General features: G+C 43.8%; 1 protein-coding gene across 1 annotated transcript in view; it reads left to right on the top strand.

The window, feature by feature from the left end:
* LOC147724400 (regulator of microtubule dynamics protein 1-like) overlaps positions 1-21,990 on the top strand; it is a 394,761-nt gene that overhangs the window by 283,241 nt on the left and 89,530 nt on the right. Inside the window, exon 6 of the mRNA XM_086918037.1 lies at positions 752-782. Coding sequence (XP_086774163.1) covers positions 752-782 — 31 coding nt within the window. The remainder of the gene's footprint in view (positions 1-751; positions 783-21,990) is intronic.

Below are 21,990 nucleotides of genomic sequence, written 5' to 3'. Positions count from 1 at the left end.
GGAGAGTGGCAACTGCTTGTGCTACAGCTAATAGAGATTCTCTCAGGACTATGTTTTGACCAAACCAAAGTGGGTTTATTGAGTTGCTAAGGGTACCCCCGACAAGGAATAACCCTCATTCTGACAGTATTTTGGGGAGAAGGAAAGTTTCTGCACTCACTCCTTAGAGTCTAGTTCAGTTGTAGCATTGTGAGACTCTATTGGTCTCCTGCTTATTGACATATAACAGATATTGAGAGACAGATATAGGGATGATATGCATGCAAACATGCACCTTGTAGAGGCCTAAAATTCTATACAGCTATATCAATCAAATGTGCGCTGTACAAGTGATAATTCTGTTAAATTTTGTGACAAGCCAGGCAGCAGGTTACTTCACAGTGATTTACCAGTTTAACAAACTTTCATTGCTGTTTAAGAGTTTCGGTTTTAAGACTGTTTCTGGAGAACCGCAAAACATTGCGTTCGCCGCGCTGCCTGAGTGAGGGCAACACAAGATGGCGGCGGCTACAAAATGGAGGCTGAGCACGAATGAATTCGCAATTAACAGAACCTCATTTCCTTGTAGCTGTCACTATATAGCATAGAAAATATGTATATTTAGAATATATATTATACCCTATGTTGCCTTAATCAAGAAATATTTTAAATTATAAATATCTTCAATTGTGTTTTGCAATGGCTGGTAGTTTAAGCTAAGAGTCAAATACACATTTGAGTCAGCTACTAATGGCTATTTTCATCTTTGTAGGCACTGAAACTCTTCGAGAAAGCAGAAGCAGGTACTGTATTTGTTCATGCCATTTTAAACTTTCTTGCTGAGCTGTTTAATCAAGAATTGCGCTGATATGTATCTACTATTATTGCTGGTGTAACACATGATGTCTTGAGGTAATGCTTCAGATCAATGTGGATTCTTAAGCATACTCAAAACATATAGGTCTGGGAATGCAGAAGAATTATACAGTTCCAGAGGGGTAGAGAGGTCCTCTGACCAAGGATGGAGGGATACATCCTCCTTATGTGACTACTAATGACCTAAAAGGTATCCCCTCTAGACTATTTTTGTAAGTGCAAGGAGCCTGTGTCAAACCTATGCTCCACTCTAATAAGAGTGGCAAAAGGAAAATAAATACATTTTTTATATAACCCTCACCCACTCTAGTAGTGGCATGCTTCATCAGGTTCACCCTTGCTCCTAGAGACCAGAATGGCCTTGACCTTCTCCCAGGGAGCTTTTATGTAGACTGTTAAAAAGGAGGGGGCGTAATTCTAAAAATTCCTTACCCACTCCCAGATATCCCTTTATTAGCAGAGTGGATGATAAAGGTTTCAAAGGTTATTAGGGATTGAAAGGATATAATGGGCCTATGACCCTAAAACACCAAAATGTTTCAGCCCGATACTAATGGCCTCAATGTTCCTGGGCTTTTCTCAAGTTTTATTCATGCTACTGTCAGTCACCCCCACACAAACGTATATAATGCACGTTTTTCGGTCTCGCTAGCGAACGCAGCGCATGCGTTGCTTCGCCTTACGAGACTCTATTGCTGCCGCTTTCTGTCCCGAAGGGAGACAGGAGGTGGCACGCGCGGACCGGAGATGTGCACGCATATGGACAGGAGATGTGCACTCCATACAAATGCACATCTCCTGTCCCCGGAGGCTGGCAGCATGCGCATTGCTCGCTTTCCGTTTCCCTCCCCCCCGTCGGATCCACGGAGCCAGCTTGTTTTTAAACTTGGAAAGAGATGCTTGTTTGTATAAGAGCACTGGCAGGCTTGAGAAAGAATTCTGTACAATAGGTAGCGTTCAGGACGCTGGCATACATCTTTCTATTTTATAAATAAGGGTGTAAGCATTATAATTTTATTTATAAATCCAAGCCAGAAAAGAGTTTGAGTTGTGCTTAGAGGCTAGGAAGTGAGAAATAGCTGAAACAGTCTCAGTGTAGGAAAAAAAAGCAGAAGAAACAAAGGTTTCACCCTTTACTTTCTGTGATGTCAGGGCAGTTACAGTTACAGGTAACATGGCGATTCTGGTGGTAACATGCCGATAAAAAGGCAGGTATCATTGGCACAAAGGGGGTGAAATCTGCAGGGACTGGAGGTCATCTAGGTGGTGCAGGACTTTGACACACTCCTGTGCCAGGGGTAATTAATGCAGGTAAGGTTAATCCACCTAAGCAACTAAGAAATGGGATAGCCTCCATGTCTATTCAGTCTTTGTCCCCTCACGCTGAAACAAGGCTAATAGTGCCTGCGGTTCATACTGTGAAACTGCAGGAGGACCACCACCACTGTGATAAAACTAACATTTGCAATGCAATAGGTCTCGCATTTACGAGATTTTGAGCTATTGGCATTGTAAATGACAATGCCTTTTATTTATGTTTTAGTTTTTAAAACATAAATAAAAGGCATTGTCATTTGCATGCCAATAGCTTTAACCCACGTAAATGCGAGACCTATTGCATTGCAAATGCTTGTTGTGTATGGCATGCAATTACATTCAAGGCATGCACAGGCAGTGCAAATACTTGTTAATGTGGGTACTACGTGTAAATGAACGAAAGCATGGCATAAGGTTGAATGCCAAAAGGTAATTCAACACATCATTCACTCCTTGCATGCTTTTTTCGTACTGTTAAAAACTGTCTCACTTGCTAGTGGTCATTTCACATACATGCTTGTGCACATTGAGGCTTGTCAAAACAATTTGTGAGTGACGCTGCAATGCACAAGCAACCCACACCTGAAAGTATCAGGGGTGCTAATCAATCATCTTTTCACAACTTAGTTTGATTCACAATTGTCTGTTCATACACTAGTACCTTACAAACATTCTATGCATTTAATACTGGGTATCGTTGGGAGAGTGCACATACCTACAGACCAGAGGTACCAACACACTTCAAAAATTACCAACTCACCCAGGGGAATTGAGAATGCTACCTCCACGGGGCATTAGTGGGTGGCCCTGTAGTCAAACCCTGGGTAGAGTTATAAAGTGAAACAGCCTGTAAACATCAGAGCGAGCATATTGAGGTTTCCTGAGGGAACTTCAGCAACAACAAGCAAAAGCCTTCAGAGTTATAAGCGAGACATATAAATGTGGCTTCAGGCAAAGTGTGATACTCACTGCCTCAAGGGTCTCAACCCACTTCACAACCTATTTGTATAGGCTCCCCTGCTTGTGGCAAATGAGCGTCAGTCGCTGAGGGGTTTTGTAGTCCCCTGGCCCCTGTCAGAATTGACTGGTTCCATACACATGAGTATAATTAGGAGGGTCCATACATGTGATTAGTATAATCAACCCCAGCTGTAAAAGTTAAGGGTAATAATGATCAAGCCCGTGTGGGCAGCAGTGAACAATTAGTGCTGCCTTCCATGCTGCGACCTGAGTTCGCACGTGTGTCTCTGCGTGTCAGCTCTGGGATGCTGGAAGATGAGATCATGGGGTCAGAACGGAAGAATAGTCCGCCAATTAATCTCCTAGTAAAATGAGACACACAGTGCTCATAGTGTCATGACCTGCGCCGGATGGTGTAAAGGTGCGCATCGGCTTAGGAACTCCGGGAAATTTAGTTCAACCTCGTGATGGTAAAAAGGTACAAGTGAGGTCTAGTATTTAAGGCGCCCTGGAGTGCACAAAACATACATATAGTTTATTACATTAATTATCTGATTGTGGTTATAATTGTAATTGAAAGTCAAAAGACATTTATACCCCATCATAAATTATCAGGAAAGCGTTTATTCTAGAAGAGTGAGTGCCTCAAAACTACTGGGCGCAAAAATGCCTAGTACATTGATCACATTGCATTGCTACTAGGAATAATCATAACCATTTTACAGGATCAATTGGGTGTAAGATGTGAGTAATCAAACTGGAAGAGTGAATGCAGACTATATACCCTTGGAACAAAATATCCGCATAGTTCCTGCAGTGTACCAAGATACTAGCGGGCGGTGAGCTTAGTCCACGGTATCTTATCATAATGTCCTTGCTTGTGTGTCATGAGCTTATAGACCCATCTCTGTGCCTTTAAAATCAGTTTTTATTGATCCCAGGTGTCGTGGTGAACCTTTTCCCAGTCCAAATCTGTGCCCTTGTCCCCTTCTCAAGGTAGTGTGTTGTCAGGAGTAATGTCCAGTGAATAGAGGGAGGTCCCACAATGTAGTTGCATGTTCTGTGCTTTTCTGCCATGTATTGCTATGAACCAGTCTGTCTCTTATGCTCCTGTTCTTCCTAAATGAGAAGAGTGGTTTATTGCAAATCAGTTTATTAGACGTAAGTATTCGCTAATGTTTATTTACAATTTTATTTTTGTGTTAGATGCAGAGCTGTTATTTCATCTACTGTTAGTTTCCAGAAGGGCATCTCTGGAAATATTGTGTGCTAACTTCTCTGCTTTTCAATGATCTTGTCTGGATATTCTCTCTGTTTCAGCTTTGTAGTAAGTCTTTCAGCTTCTTCGCATTTTCGCCTGATGCGCAAAATTGGCCCACAGCCGGTAGATTTTCCCTGAGGACCTGAGGGTGGGCACTGTTGAGATGCAGCACACTGTTGCAGTCAGTGGTTTTGGAATAGAGTGAACTGCTCAACTTGCCTTCTTTTGCAGTGCTGTATACATCTAAAAAATATACCTGGGTTCTGTTAGTCATCCTCTTACACCTCAGGCATGGATTTCTTTCAATCCATCCATTAAGGTGTTCAGTGGTAGCATTGTCTCCATGCCAGATGACCAGTATGTTGTCATGTATCGCCACAACAATTTATTTTTGACATTTGTACAGCGCTCTGTTACCCGTAGGTGTCCTGACGCTAAGTGTCACTCCTGAGGAAGGGGCGGGTCGGGAATTAGTTGGTAAACAGCCAGGTCTTCAATGCTCTTCTAAAGGCCATAAGGTCCGTCATTTTTCTAAAGGCAAGGGGCAAGGCGTTCCAGGCTTTGGTTGCGCCCAACACAAAGCTTCTGCCTCCCCAGCGCGCTCTTCTAGTACGAGACATTACAATCAACCCCAAGTCTGCTGATCTGAGATTTCTAGTCGGACAATACCAATGAAAATACTGCCGAAAGAATGATGGCCCCATGCCTTGTAAGGTCTTAAAAACTAGGCATAATGCGTTGAATAGAATCCTCTTCCGCACTGGGAGCCAATGGACTTTAGCCAGCTCCTGGGACACTGGGGCAAATTTTAGAAACCCCAGAATGAGCCTGGCTGCCGCATTTTGCAGTACCTGCAGTTTGTTAAGTACCCCCTATTGGGCACTAAGAAATAGACTATTGCAGTAGTCCAGCCGCGCCGTGACCCGCGTCGTGACCACTGTTTTTCTGTAACTACCTGGAATAAATGGTAGGATCTTACGGATGGATTTGAGTAAAAAAGCAATAGAGGAAGACAACGCATTGACTTGGGGACGAAAGGTAAGTTGATCATCGATTAGCCACGGGGGTAGGCACCTTGCCCATCCGCTCTGGCCACCAATTTGGACTCCAAAAGTTAGTATTAGACCCAAACACTATGACTTCAGTTTTAGTTGAATTTAGTTTGAGGCAGTTAACTGCCATCCAGTTTCCGACCGCCAGCATACAGTCCTGAAAATTCCTTGCTACTCCATCTTCCATCCATGGTAGTACAGATACCACGATCTGGGTGTCGTCAGCGTATGATGTAAGATCAAAGCCGAAGGCCCGAATTACTAGTCTCAATGAGCTGACATAAATATTGAATAACGTGGGGCTTAGGGACGAGCCCTGAGGAACTCCACAGGGCAAGATGAAAGGTTTTGATTCATAGTCTCCTAACGCCACGCTTTGGACTCTACTGGACAGGAAGGCTTTAAGTATGTCAAATGCCTTTCTTTGTACTCCGCAAGCCTTCAGACGGTCAAGTAAGATCCCATGGTGGACCGTGTCGAAGGCCGCGGAGAGGTCCAACAACACCAGGGCAGCCCTCCCTCCTGCATCGATCACCGCTCTAATCTCCTCAGTTGTTTTGATGAGGGCGGATTCTGTGCTATGGTTGGCTCTAAAGCCATGTTGGGAGGGATCAAGTGTTTGAGTGGCCGAGAGGAAGGAGCTTAATTGAGTTTTCAAGACCTTTTCTATTAATTTGGCTGGTAGAGGGAGCCTCGCTATTGGGCGGTAGTTATCTGGGTCCCTGATATCCAAATTTGTTTTTTTGAGTAGGGGCAGAATAGAGGCATGTTTCCAATAAGATGGAAAGACTCCTGTCGTAAGCATATTATTAAAGACAGTCACCAGCGATGTAACTATCGGACCTGGGGCCCGTTTAATCACAGCCACAGGGCAAGGATCTGACGGAGCGCCTGATCTTGCCTCTAGCAATAAACGCATGATTTCTTCACCATTTACTGGTGAAAAGCAATCCAATTTTTGCCCTACTGTAAGCTCCATTTCCTTTTCTGGTGCATTCGCCTGGCAGTTCGACCTCTCCAGGCTAGAGAAGGCTTTAAAGATAGTCTCCACTTTCCCTAAAAATAATTTGGCAAGTACTTCACATAATTCAGGACTCGCGGGAATGGCCGCAGGTGTCGGGGCAGGCAAAGCAGACACCGTTATGAACAGTTCCTTCGCAGAGTCTTAGCGAGGTTTATGCGATTAGTATAGTAATCCTGTTTTGCCCTCCCCACCATTTGTTTGTATGATAGAAGGCTTTGTTTGAGGAGCGTTCTATCACTTTCCCTGTATTCCTTACGCCACACCCTTTCCAGTTTTTTACATCCCAACTTTTGATTTTTTAATTCCTCAGAAAACCACGGTGCTGAGGGCTGGGCTCTAGCCAGGAGACGCAGTTTAGGTGGAGCAAGGATGGCACAGGCTTTTTCAATCCAGCTTGTATGAGCGAGGGCCGCCGCCTCAACCTCTGATGGGAGAGGCTCCTTAGAGGAGAGCAGAAGGTCTTCCAGTGCTCTACCATCAACTTTGTTCCAGGCCCTACATGTCCTGGCTACTTTGGGCAGACACCCCCCCCCCTTTGGGATTTTGGCCCTGAGAAGGCAAATAACAATGCCCTGTGACCAGTCCAGGTAACCGGGATAGATTTAGTAAAATCCAAAGTAGGGTGGTTCGAAAAAAGCCCATCCAGGGTATGGCCAGCATTGTGCGTAGGTCCCCTAACCAGTTGTTTAAGCTCGGCACCATCCATCAGTTCAGTAGGTGCGTTGGTTTCCGTATCCAGGAGGTTTTCCAAATGGAAATTAAAATCCCCTAAGACCGTAAAGGCCTTTGAGCATAGCCCCTCCTCCAGTATACTTCCAACCGAGCTCAGGAAGATATTTTTAGGCCTTGGTGGTCTGTAGACTAAGCAACCATTGAATGAATGATGATTAACCAAGGTAAAGTTAAAGGCTACTGCTTCACATCCATCCACAGTTAAGGGGTGAAGAAGGCGTTGAGGGAATTATGATATATTACTGCCAATCCCCCCCCCTTTTCTCAGTGGGAAATCTCTCGTGTAACTAAGGTAACCAGGGGGAGTGGCTTTCACTAAGTCCAGGCCTGAGGCCGCATCAGTCCATGATTCGGTCACAAAAGCAAGTTTAATGTTTTCTTCCTGAATTAGCAAAGCACATTCCAGGCTGTGCTTTACCAGCGACCTGGCATTCAAAAGGAGGCAGTCAAAATTTAGCACCCCTGCTTTATCTTTTTCTAAAATTGTTCTAGATAAGGCCTCAATGGGGGACATTAGTATGGCTGGGATCACACTCATACAGCCTGAACAGGCACACAGGCTTGATGGTAGCCCCTTATCCGGATTTAAAACCATACAATTGGGTTTTCTCCCTAGCCCATTCAGTTTTTTCAGTGTATCTGCCTTATATGTGATCTTATGTAGCCTCCCACTAGTGTGACTGGCAGGGTTCATGGCACTAAGCGCGGACCAGGCGTGGACGGGTGCAGACTGGCTTGCCTTTGGCGCGCCCACTGCGCGTTCTCGCCAGCCCTGTTTAAATCTATCTCCAGGGACAAAGTCTAGAGCGCTAACCCTGGACCACCAAGATGGTGTCCGTCCGGGTAGCTGCTCGGTAGTGCAACCCTCCCTTTGCTGTATATTTACACCCTGGAGCCCTCGTGGCCCTCTGCACCAGATAAGAGGTATCAGATTAAAATAAACAAGTCATCACAACACGAAAATGCAATTTAAAAATACGGCGCTGTAAAATGATTTCCACAATGATATTCCTCCTGAATAAAGTCAGTGCAATATAATCGGTAATAAGCGGGCAGAGTCACCAGCTGACTATTCCTCTCCCGGCTCACGCTTCATGAGTTCTCCAGGGTTGCGCGATCGCGCCAGCCCTGTTTAAAGCTATCTCCGGGGACAAAGTATAGAGCGCTAACCCTGGACCACCAAGATGGCGTCCGTCCGGGTAGCTGCTTAGTAGTGCAATCCTCCCTTTGGTGTCTAATCACACCCGGGAGCCCTCGTGGCCCTCTGCACCAGATAAGAGGTATCAGATTAAAATAAACAAGTCATCACAACACGAAAATGCAATTTAAAAATGCGGCGCTGTAAAATGATTTCCACAATGATATTCCTCCTGAATAAAGCGCAGTGCAATATAAGCGTTATTAAGAGGGCAGAGTCACAAGCTGACTATTACTCTCCCGGCTCACGCCTAAGGAGTTCCCCATACAATTGTATTTGTTCATGAAAAGGATTGTGTGTCCAGATGTTTTATTCCCCAAACCAGTTCATATAAAGGGAGGCAATGCTTGGAGTAAAGGTGCTCCCTATGGAAGTTCCATGGCTTGAAAATAGATGTGATCTTCAAAGGCAAAGTAATTTTCAGTCAATTCTGATTTTGCCAATTTCATTATCCATTGTGCCGAGGCAGCCCTGGTCCATTCTTGCTTCTGTTGTAGGTCATTGGTCACCCATAGGCTCTCATCCTGCAGGATTCTCGTATAAAGTGCCTCGACGTTGACGCTTATCAATGTTTCCGAATTGTTTTAATATCCTTCTTTATTGTAGTTATCTTGCTTTGCATCAGGTAATCCTTCTGCTCCGTAATATTCTTATTCACTTCTTCCAATTTCTTCTTGTAGATTGTGATTTCAATCTGAGTATTCAAAAGATCTTCACGGGAAACGGGCACTACAACGCGGCCGTTTCCTTGAGTAACCATAACCACGCATGCTTTACAACGCATGCGTGGTTACCCCAAAAGCCTTTACCACGCATACGTTTACTACGAGATACGTAGTAAAGGCATGTGTTCAAAAGGAAACAAAAAAAGGGGGGGCTTTGGGGGTCTCCCCCCACCACCAAAAAAAACCGTGGGTTAAATAAAGGGTGGTTGGGCGGTCTCCCCCCCCAAAAGAAACTCACCTGATTCAGAAAGATGAAGAAATGTGGAGGCAATCGGCGTCGTTAGAGGAAACAGGAAACCATTTCCTTTTCCTCTAAATGACATGAAACGTCACATCGGAAGGGATTGGAAAGAAGAGGACGTGGAGAGCTAAGGAGGAATGAGGGGGTGGGTTCACAGGGGAAAAATATAAGGGTTAATTCACAGTATTAGGAGATATCCTTTAACATAAAAATGCCAATAACATGCATAGTTTCACAACGAAAAACGTTGTAAAAATGTGCGTGTTAAAAAGGCATTTTCGTGGTAAAGGAGATGCGTGGGAAAGGAATTCCGTTGTAACGCATGCGTGGTAAAGGCATGCATTGCAACGGAAGTCGTTGTAACATCATACAACCGATCTTCACTTGCTTTTCTCTTGATCAGCATTGCTTCTGAAAGGTGTTTTACTGTATTAATAATTAAAATAAGTCAGTCTGATTGGTAGGTATGTGCGTTCTCACAATGATACCCAGAATGGAATGCATAGAATGTTTATAAAGTACTAGTGTATGAACAGATAATTGTGAATTGCACTAAATTGCAAAAAGATAATTGATTACCACCCCCTGATATTTTTAGGTGTGGGTGATGGTGCACTGCAGCGTCACTCACGAGAATTTGTTTTGACACACCTCAATGAGCATAAGCATGTATGTGAAATGACCACCAGTGAGAGAGACACACAGTTTTTAACAGTACAAACAGAGCACTCAAGGAGTGATTGACGTGTTGAATCACCTTGTGGCATTCATTCTTATGCTATGCATATGTTCAGGTACTACCCAAATTGGCAAGTATTAGTACTGCCTTTGCACGCCTTGAATATAATTGCAAGCCAAACACAAAAAAACATGTTATTAATATTTGTGGTGGGTGACAGTAGTATGAATCCACAAAGCCCAGAACTGTTGAGACCATTAGTATAGGGCGGAAACATGTCAGTGTTTTAGGGATATAGGACCATTCCCTGATATTGTTTTAAACCTTTCCCCTCCACCCCACTAATAAAGGGATACCTGGGAGTGGACAAGGAATTTTTAGAATTACGAACACTCCATTTTAATAGTCTACATAAGAGCTCCCTGGGAGAAGGTCGAGCCCACCCTGGCCTCTAAGAGCCAGGGTGAATCAGATGATGAAGCATGCCACTACTAGAGTGGGTAGGGGTTATATAAAAAATACTTTTTTGACATGGACTCCTTGCATGTACAAAGATAGTCTAGAGAGGATACTTTTCAGGTCATACATAGATTCTTAAGTATATTCATAATCTCGTACACTTACTCGTTTGGAGGACATACAGTGGAAATGTGGAATTAACACTGTACTTTTTTCTTTTTTAATCCTCTAAATGGAAAACGTATTCCATATGAGGAAAAACTATTCCTTGTACAGAAAATGCAAGGGTATTTGGAGCATTTTTAGAACCCATTTAAACATTTAGTTTAGCCTTTTTCAGGCCTAAACTCGGGGCACAAATACAGCTGTGAATGTAGTTTGGAATGTTTCTGATTACCAAAAAGTGTAATACATTTCCCTGCCTGGCCAGTAGCCACCACAGTTGGACTGAGACAGAAAATACGCACTGCACCAAAATAAAAGTGGCCCCTTTACTGAATTAAGCAGCTATAAAAGTGCACCATGTTTTCAAATTGGGACAGTTTTGAACTTGTGAAGACATGCTGTTTAAGTGTTTTGGGTGTGTTTCCTGAAGGTCGAAGAAGATCTTGGTATCAAAATATCGAGGACAAAATATCAAAACCGAAATATCACAAAGCAAGTAAGTTTGCTGGGGCCATCCTGCTGAAGTTGGGGCCCACAGGGAGAGGCCTATGTGCAAGGTAGGTGGCAGCAAAGAACACACGTTGAGACAGCACCATACTGGTATGGGCCAGAAAGACCTTGAGTGGTCGCTGCCCTTTTATTATATAGCTTCTGGCCATGCCAGGCCAGTGGATGAACATGGTGCATTTCCGGGGCAAGGGTATATAGTGGCCGAATGGGAGGAGTTAGCTGGGTACTACGCCCCTTCCCAACTCGGTCATGAACTCAGCACGCAAAGTTTCTGAACATCTGACTCAGTGGCAGGTTGGGTCGGAGGTGATATTAGTGTTGCTGGGAAGGACCTCTCATTTCCTTCTGTCTCTGTCTACCGCCGAAATCAGGCTCTGCCTCGAGTTCTCCCCGGGCTTGGTTATGATTTCCATTACCAGATCTACCATATCCTTCTTCTTTTCCTTGATTCACTGGTCTTGGAGAGTTCTCCCCCGTTGTATCAGTCTATCCCTCCTCTGCTTTGGGTGTCTGGACGAAGTCCAATACTCGGAGCCAAGAGATGCTCCTCATTACCAGTTTGTTTCCTCTACGGGCTGTGACCATGTCCTGTTCACTAGGGTGATGGTCCACACCCCTGGTTTAAAGGGTGTTCAGATCTTCTATACTGGTCAGCGATCTTTGAGCAGTTCTTTCTCATCTGGCGAGATCACCTGTGACACGACACGCCGAGTTCCGTGGTATTCTATCAGGAACCTCTGGAGCACCACTACAGGGTTTGTCCCTTGCACCATAGCAATTCTGAGGATCTTCTTTACGGTCCACATAAAATCATCCACTTCTACGTTTGCTTCCAGCCATTGGGGCGTGAATTGAAGATGCCGAATTTTTAACTGTCCCAGTAGATTCTAAAATTCAGAGCTTTGGAATGGTGGTCTGTTATCTGTCTTTATCTCTTCAGGTAAGCCGAAGAGTGCGAAGGCTTTTTCAAGTGCTGGTGCTACATTGCAGAAGGCTGTAGACTCAACAACATTGATGAGGGGTACTTGGGGTAGCGTTTGTTGATAACTACTGTTGTTCTTCCATCCAGGAAACTCCCCAGGTCAAGACTTATTCGTGATCATGGTACAGAGCATGGTTCTTCCGTTATGATCGTCTGTAGTATCACCAAGTGCTGTCCCCTCAGGAAGAGCCCATCCGTTGTGGTGCTTAGTTCATTTCATACTCGCCACATTTTTGTGAGTTCTTCTCGGTCTTTACCTTGCCACCCAAAGTCAAAGTCAAACAAGTTTTATTCGATTTCATGTTTGAATCTTAAAAACATTACAGAAATTATAAAACAGTCACCAAAAACATTATTATCACAATTAGTACAATTCATATAAAATTACAATATCATTTTAGTTAAAACAATTATCCCTAAAATATTCTTTAAGTAAAGAAAATTGCAAGATGCTATATTAAAAAAACTTTAATATACAAGCTCACCCTCTTACCAATACCTCTTTCTAATTGTGATTGCTCCTTTAATAAAATTGAGGACACAGTAACAGATATCAGTAGATTCCAGGGAAAGAAGGAACCTAAAACCTTCTATTTAAGAAACAGGGTGGTGAGCCCTTAATAAAGGTAACAGAAATCTATCTTTATCTGTTTTATACAGGACACAAAACAAGATAAAGTGCAGAGTGCTTTGTTTGCCATGTTATTACATGGACACAATGGAAGACTGTTTGCCCAGCCTCATTGCTGCAGGAAGGTGACTAGAAAATGAATTAAGGAGAAGTGAAACCTAGTCAAATAAAATCTGTATTGCAAATTTTTAAAAGAGATAAGATAAGGTTGAGGTTCACTAACTAACTCACCCAAAGTCAGATGTTTTAAAGAACTCTGCTGATTCAGCAACTGTAAATGCTTTGCACTCACTCTATTGCTCTAGCAGTTTTAATGATAATTTTTGCTTGCTGGGGCAAATTAGAAGGATTGAGATAGAAATCAGCTAAGTCCAATTGCTGAAATGTATATTTAAGATAACTGAATCAAGGGATGGAATCAATATTGGATAAAAGAACACAATCTGATGTTATGGACCTTGTAAATTCAAAGTCTGGGGTAAGCCATATCTTTGCCCGTAACAATGAGGCCAGCCAAACAAAGCCTGTCTTCAATACGTCCTGAGCCCGATTCGTGATGACAGAAGGACGTAGATGAATCTTTGGGTACCGATAGAAGCCTTCGTATAAAAGTATTCTCTACTACCTGGTACTTACCGCAGTTACTATAGCCCCAAACTTCTGTCCTGTAAGAAGCAATAATAAGGGATTTTGCTTTATGTAAGGTAGTCATCTCTTTGAGAGGTTTCTGCCACAAATAGACAATGAAGCAAAAAAGAGCCTCCTTAGTTCTAGTGATTAGCATAGTTATTAGTGCCACAAGGGGATCCCAAGAAAGCTGGGAGATAAAAACGATTCCCAAATAGGAAAAGATTGGAACTTTCTTAACCACCGTGCCCTGTACATTACATATTTGGACTTAGTCCTCTTAGGACCTGACACCAAAATATGATTTTTTATGATTCACCTTTAGATTCAAAGGATGTATGACGTTACAACACATACTTTTACAATGCATGCCTTTACAACGCATTTTTTACAACGCAAAATCCTTTACAACGCATTCCATTACAACGCATGCCATTACAACAAATTTTCTAAAAACGACCATTACAACGCATTCCATTTCAACGCATACTACCTCTACAACGCATACCATTACAACGCATACCATTACAACGCATACCATTACATTGAATGTATGGTAAGTATTGGATAGTATAGGAGTAAAAATTACTATTCTAACTCCAGGGGGTGCAACAGCAGGGTAAGTGTTGGATAGTGTAGGGGTAAAAATTACTATTCTAACTCCAGGGGGTGCAACAGTAGGGTAAGTGTTGGATAGTGTAGGGGTAAAAATTACTATTCTAACTCCAGGGGGTGCAACAGTACGGTAAGTGTTGGATAGTGTAGGGGTAAAAATTACTATTCTAACTCCAGGGGGTGCAACAGTAGGGTAAGTGTTGGATAGTGTAGGGGTAAAAATTACTATTCTAACTCCAGGGGGTGCAACAGTAGGGTAAATTTTGGATAGTGTAGGGGTACTATGCGTTGTGATGGTATGCGTTGTGATGGTATGCGTTGTAATGGTATGCGTTGTAATGGTATGCGTTGTAATGGTATGCGTTGTAATGGCTGCGTTGTAATGGCATGCGATGTAATGGATCTTGCGTTGTAAACGTTTCGTTGTAATGGTAGTGCGTTGTAAAAGTGGCATTGTAAAGTTTTCCCATTTGGGCCATATCTAATCCTCACTGTGGTTTCAGAGTTTATTCTGCATAATACGGTGACAAGTAGTTCCTCAAGTCCCCTATTGCCCATCATGACCCACAATTTGTCCCAATTGACAGTATCAAAAGTACTTGATAGGTCCATGAAAGCAAGATGTACTTACAATCAAGGACAAGTTGAGGAGTTGCTCTGTGGTACCCAATCCTCCTCAAAAAACGTACTAAACGCTTGCCAATACATGGTTGATGGCTGCCCATTCTCCTAATCGAGCCAGGAGGACTCTTCCTAGAACATTTATGTCGATCAGTAAAGTAGGTCTGTAATAGCCCAGGTTGTTTTTGTCCCCCTGTTTAAAAAACAGAACTGCTATCGCGTCACTCCAAGAACCAGGCAGAGGACTGACAATAGCAGCTCTAATGACATTTGTGAATAGTAGGACTCAGAGACTGATGTTGTCCTTAAACAAATCTAGGGGGCACCCCATCCGGACTAAGAGCTTTTTAAGGCGAATACCCTGAGCAATAGCATTTTCCACCTCTTTTACTGAAATACCCTCACCAAAAAGGGACATTTGACTCACTTTTACGGGCACTACAAATTCCTGAATGCCTAAAACTTGAATAAGATTAAAGGGTTAAAGATGTGAGAAAATCAGCCTCCCCAGCTTCCCCTAATATCACATATTCCATTTTGAAGAGGCAGTTTCTGAACAAAACGGGCAGTTTACAACCTCCCAAAACTTTCTCATGTCCTTAAGGGATCCTGCTGCAACTAGGTCCATCCATGCCTCTGTCCTCAACGCCTGTTTTCTTTGGCCGTTCGTGGTCTTTTAATTCTTCCTGAGAGACTTAACTAACATTTGATCTTGGGGAGTAGTTCGTACAGCACCTTTGAGTTCTCTATGGGCTTTTGAACAAGCACTATCAAACCATTGAATTACTGGTTTCTCCTTATTACGGTGACTTTTGACCATGAGGGCAGATGACATAGCAAAGCTTAAGGACTGAAAATCTCGTACAATTACAGCTGGAGAATGGTTAGGCTGCTGTTGATGAGTTTAAGATTCTCAGATACGATTAGTTCCTGAATGATTGATGGGTTAACACAGCTCAATCTTAACCTAATACCCTAAGTGGGGTTATATCTAATAGGAGCTTCCAGAGTTTGTTTAGAACCTAATTATACTCTGAAACGCAGTTTAAGGATTATGGTCACTACAACAGTGGGGTCGAACTTTATATCTCTCCATTAAGCTAGCAAAACTGCTAAATGTTAGCATGAAATCAATGACACTATCATGGCCCCCCTGAATGAATGAATGAATGAAAATATTTGTAGAGCGCACGATGGCCAAAACGGCTTCCTGGCGCTGAGAGCTCTAAGGAACAGAACAGACAGGGCCAGGAGGTTTAGCGGGGGTAGGCCAGGGCAAACAGAAAAGTTTTGAGTGCTTTACGGAAGTGTGAGAAGATAGGGATAGAGCGCATGGAGAGAGGAAGGGAGTTCCAGAACCGGGGTGCAAGAACAGAGAATCTAGTTCCACCAGTGCGAGTTTTGTGGAAACGGGGAACAGTGAGGAGGGCAGAGGAAGATGAACGGAGAGTGCGGGCAGGGGTGTGAAAGGAAATCAGAGAATTGATAAAAGCCGGTGCAGAGTGATCAAGGGCCCGATAAACAAGGCAACCTAGTTTGAACAAAGATCTCTGCAGGATGGGTAACCAGTGGAGGGATTTGAGGACAGGAGTGATGTGATGGGTTTTGGGCAAATGAAAGATGAGACGGGCAGCCTGATTTTGGATTGCTTGAAGGCGGTGGGTTTCGTAGGCAGGAATGCCTGCGAACAAGCTATTACCATAATCAAGGCGGGAAGTGATGAGGGCAGAAATGATGATTTTAAGGGAGTCAAGAGAAAAGAAGCGGGAGATTTTTCGGATCATCCGAAGGGAGAGGAAGCAGGAGGACACCACGGCACTGACCTGGCCGTGCATGGACAGGTCCTGACTGACCTTAATGCCCAATGTTTTAACGGAGGGAACTGGGGTGGGAAGGGGGCCAAGAATAGGGGGCCAGAAGGCAGCGGACCAAGGGCTGGATGAGCCGCCAGTCAGAACAAGCTCAGTCTTATCTGGATTGAGCTTGAGGTGATTGGCGCTCATCCACCCAGAAATAAAGACCATGGTGGAGTGAAAGAAAGATAGGGAGTGAGAAGAAGAAGAAAGATCAAAGACGAGCTGGAGGTCATCTGCGTAGTTATACACAGAGACACCCAGCTCAAGGAGAGAAGAAATAAGTGGATGAATGTAAATATTGAAAAGAAGAGGAGAAAGGGAGGAACCTTGGGGAACCCCACAGGGCACCGGGAGGGGGAGAGCGGAGAAGCCGGGGAGGTGGACAGCTTGAGAACGTCCTGGCAAAAAGGACGTGATCCAGGAAAGGGCGGGACCTCGTATGCCCGCTGCGCTGACACGGTCCAAAAGAATGTTATGGTCGACCGTGTCAAACGCAGCGGACAGGTCGAGGAGAACCAAAGCTTGGGGAGAGTTGGTGTCAGCCTTGGCTTTGAGCTCGTCAAGAACGGCTAGCACCACAGTTTCGGTCGAATGACCCGAGCGGAAACCTGCTTGATGAGAAGCAAGGAGTTGGTTCTGTTCGACATAAGTAGAGAGACAGGAGGTGACGTAGGATTCCAGAATTTTGGCAAGATAGGGAAGAAGAGAGATGGGCCTAAAGTTAGAAGGGAGAGAAGAATCAAGACCAGGTTTTTTAAGAATGGGGGAAACAATAGCAGATTTAAATGAAGAAGGGACCAGTCCGGTAGAAAGAGAAGCATTGAGAAGGGAAAGGGGGGTAGCAGGGCAGGAAGAGAAGAGAGTTTTAAGAATGCGGGCAGGGGCACAATCAGTGGGAGAGCCAGACTTGATTTTTGTGAGCAGAGCTAAGAAAGAGTCCAAGGAGAGGGGCGGGAAAGAGGAAAAGAAAGATTTAGACACAGAGGGGACAGAATGAAGTGGAGTAAAAGGAGTGACAGAAATGTTGGATTTAATTTTAACGATCTTCTCGAGTCGGGCACTGTATCATAGGAACAACAATAACACATTCATTTAAAAAAGACAAATCACGTGTCGAAATTGTGTTATTTAAAGCAACCTTATAGGGTTAATGGCCAAAATGTGACATTGGATAACCTTCATTATTTTTAATGCCACATACCTGTGAACCGCTATTTTGGCACATTGTGCAATTAAAATCCCCAAACCACATAATAAATAGTGGGCTTCTTTTAGAAGTTGCTCTGCAGATCTCATCCTGCAAATGATCAACCACTGTTGAGATACGATGATCAAAGATATTATAATGGAAATGTATGATCAACAAATCTAGCATACCTAAATTGAACAATACAAAAATTTGATGCCAAGCAGAGGAGCATATTTTTTCGTTCACTTTCACTTTTGCATATTTAACAGCTGCAAGAAATGCCAGCCCTCCAGCCACTCTCCCCGAACTAGAGGGAATAGCTGCAGTACAAAAAGAACAAAACCATTTACATGAAAATGCACCATTGACCATGTCTCCTGTGAACAGAACAAATCATAGCTCAAGACAATATCCATTCAAACCTCTTTTCATACCTTTGAATCAATCCCGCTATATTCCAAGATAACACTGAAAGACAAGGGTCTAGGTTTATTACCATGTTAACGTCCGCATCCCTGCCATCCAGATCTGAAAGTTGAACTGAATGGCCTATAGTTACTGTTTCTTCCATATTTTCAATATTGGTCCCTGTTTGAAGATTATCAGTAACCCACTTTGCTCTTATACCCCACCTTGCATATTCCTCTGGGGTGATGACTTCAGGCGTCAATCAATACCCGCATACCCGCTAAACCTGTTAGAGCTTCAAATCTATCTGAAAGTACAAAACCTACCGCTGGAGCCCTTCATGGTGAGACTCTCAAAATGCCACTTTGCTTAAGTCGAACAGCATGATCACAAGCAGGAAGATAAAAAAAGCCTCTTGGGTACGCCTTGATATTTCCAAACTGTGAACCTAAAGACCTTAGACATGTTGTTAAAAACCGAACACAATCGGGATTTCAAACAACACAATCACCCTCCACCAATTTCAAGGTAGGGCCAACCCATTGAGGGCCATAAGAATATCCGCTAAACTCCTCGAGAAGAATTTACATTTATGGAGCACCAATATGCTGCTTTGTTAATGAGACTCTAACAAGTCTCATTCTACCCTGCTTTTAATGGGGGGACTCCAGCGAGTATCAGTGTATAAGTTGTAAAACCAGGCGGTAAGTGTAAATGATCCAAGAAGGCTCGGGCCAATGAGGTAGCAGAATCAACCTTTAGGCGAGTATAACTTTTACCGGCTTCGGTTGGGTTTTTAACATAAGAGGTATTCAAGAGCAATCTCATGGGGGAAATAAAGGGCCTATATTTTCGGCGCCGAAACAATTTGGACGTCCTGCCTCCTACCAGAACTGGAATTCACTCTATGTGGGGGTTGTACAATTGTTTTTGATAACATCAAAGTAATATTTCCTTGGTTATTTGTGGTCGCGGTCCGTCCTGGAACCCCTCCCACCCCCCAATGATGATAGATCATTCCTTTCTTTAATAAAAACCCACTAAAGATTTTAGCTGTATCTCAACCTTTTCGAGATAGGTGTGACTGGGTTTTAGTACATCAGCTATTAATTCAGCGATGCAAACATAAATTGCCTCTGGTATATGTAACATCCCTCAGCCTCCTGCGCATCCCTGCTGCTCTCCATAGGGCCCTTACACTGACGACCCTTCTTCGTAGCTATACACTGTTTTTTGGATTTTGTTATTTCTTCCGTTCATTTTCGTTTCCCCTCTTTCTGATATGGTGTTAATTCCATTTCTGCAATTTGCTATGGGTTAAGTACGTGGGGGGGGGGCAGATTTACAATAAACTAACGCAGCACGGTTACAGCAAGTCATTTTGCTGCGCCGTGCTGCGTTAGTTTGAAAAGCACAGAGATGCAACATATTTACAACAATATGCCGCATCTCTGTGCTTCCCCCTGCGCTAGTGCACAAACTACTGCCATGCGCCGACGCAGGACCCTTGCACCATGGTGCAAGGATGCCTGTGTCGTGGGAAGATTGTTTTTGTTCAGGAAGGGTTCCCTTCCTGCACAAAAACAATCTGAAAAGATGTTTTCCAACTTCTATGTGTGCTGTAGTAGCACACATAGGCACAGACAGGCCCGCTCTTGGCCTGGGTGCGAGCTGAGCGGGTCCTGCGCAGCAGGGCGGTTCAGGTGATTATATGCTGCTCCTGAATGCCAGAAACCGGTCCTCGGAAGCTTGTTTCCGGTCCAGGGAAGACATGGCTTGGCAGTTCGGGCTGCACTGTTCCCATGAGGCACAGGGTCAGACTGATTTGCATATAGCCATGTCTGAACTGGGGTGGCAGAGTGGGCTAAAGAACGGCGATGGATTAAACCCAGATCTCTTGACTGGATGTGAGTGTCTGATTGATTCAGAAGCTCCGTCCATCACCAACCCCTTTTGTACCGCTTTTGGCCACCATAAGTGTGGCAGGGTATACTCAGACGTGAGTCCCTTGCTCACTTTGCACTGGATTCAAGCAAGCCGGGCTGAAGAAGGCTGGAATGCCAGAAACCGGTCCTCGGAAGCTTGTTTCCGGCCTAGGGAAGACATTGCTTGGCAGTTCGGGCTGCACTGTTCCCATGAGGCACAGGGTCAGACTGATTTGCATATAGCCATGTCTGAACTGGGGTGGCAGAGTGGGCTAAAGAACGGAGATGGATTAAACCCAGATCTCTTGACTGGGTTTGAGTGTCTGATTGATTCAGAAGCTCCATCCATCACCAACCCCTTTTGTCCCCTATTAGCACACATAGGCACAGACAGGCCCGCTCTTGGCCTGGGTGCGAGCTGAGAGTGTCCTGCGCAGCAGGGCAGTTCAGGTGATTATATGCTGCTCCTGTACCTGCTGAAAGCAATGCAGCACTCTTTCAGACTGGTGCAGCTGGAGGATGTAGTTTCTCTCCCGTTGGCCAGGTCCCAGCAGCAACACGATACGCAGGAACCATGGCCAAACTCCAGAAAAGACTACAACGCATGCACGCCTCGTTCTCGACATCCCCTGCCGCACCCTGAGGAAATTCAAAATCTCCATTCTCAGGGGTCTTCCTAATATCAATAAAGAACTTGGCACAGAAGCTGAAATATGAAAATACATCTTTATTAAATTTTAATAAATGAGGCCACGTCACACAGAAACCGTAGTAACTGAATGAGGTAGTCTGAGGAATACAGAGGACAGAGGCCTTTTATATGTTTTAGGGTTACATGACTCAGCACAAAAGAAAGGGGCAGTCCTAGCTTTCGCAAGCATGCAAAAACCCCAACATTCCTTATTTACAGTTTGACCAATCCCATGTATACACGATCAAAGCATTGTATGATGACAAACCCACATTTCAGTTGTCCAGCCCATAATTAATCATCAAACAAACCCAAGATAAACATTCTTCTTTAGACAAGCTGGACAAAACCCATAATAAAAGGGCCCGCAGCCCACATCATATATAGACCATAAAGAAGGAACAGAAACAGATAGGAGCAAGATAAAGGGGTGTGTGCGTGTACAATAAACTCAACAATGTCCTTCTCTTTGATCCTAATCTTGATCAGCTACTGGGCAGGAAACTGGTCTAACAAGGTCAGCTTCAGGCAACAGGGTCAGTTCACTCAGGTCATCCATCAGTCAGCTAAAGTCATCATCCTATGTGAGGGAAACTACAAAATGGCTGCCATGCACAAAATGGAACCCATGGTTCAGAACGAAATCGTCAAATACACAGTGAATCCATCGGTGTAACATGACGAAAACACTCATGCTTGCTGAGCTCACTATTTACGGTTCGATGTTACCAAAATCGTAACGGAACCATAACCTTTATGACCCAGGTTCAGAATTCACGGAACCTCAAACCTCCTTTTGCCCTTACATAGGCAATAACCTAAACTCATGTCAATCTGAATCCAGGTCTATATTCATCAGATCATCAAGATGTTGCTGGAGCATAATCCTATTACTTAGTAACTCTCTCAGGACAGCTCTCCTTACACACGTAGTAGCGCAAAGGCCACATATGGCAGGACCAAATAGGGAATACCTCTATCTGTAGTATGTGGCATAAGACCACATGCCCAACAATTAGTGATGTTCACTACTAACTGGTGTTGATGCAGAAACTGTACAAAGGAATTATTAATAAACTCTGACCTCCTAACCAGTTCATGTTCAGGTAAAGTATGGAAAGAATGCAAAGGAGTAATAGTAGGAAGAGACATAGGTTGGGAGGTGGATACAGATGTCAATTGGGTAGAAAAAACAATCCTACCCTTAAAAGACAATGTCATGTTTAAAAACACTGGAAAACATGTTATTAAGAACATATAGACAACA

Source organism: Lissotriton vulgaris, chromosome 4_1 (assembly GCF_964263255.1).
Source record: "Lissotriton vulgaris chromosome 4_1, aLisVul1.2, whole genome shotgun sequence".
NCBI lineage: Eukaryota > Metazoa > Chordata > Amphibia > Caudata > Salamandridae > Lissotriton > Lissotriton vulgaris.
The sequence above is the reverse complement of the archived record's forward strand: the minus strand, read 5'-3'. Positions and strand labels throughout refer to the sequence as shown.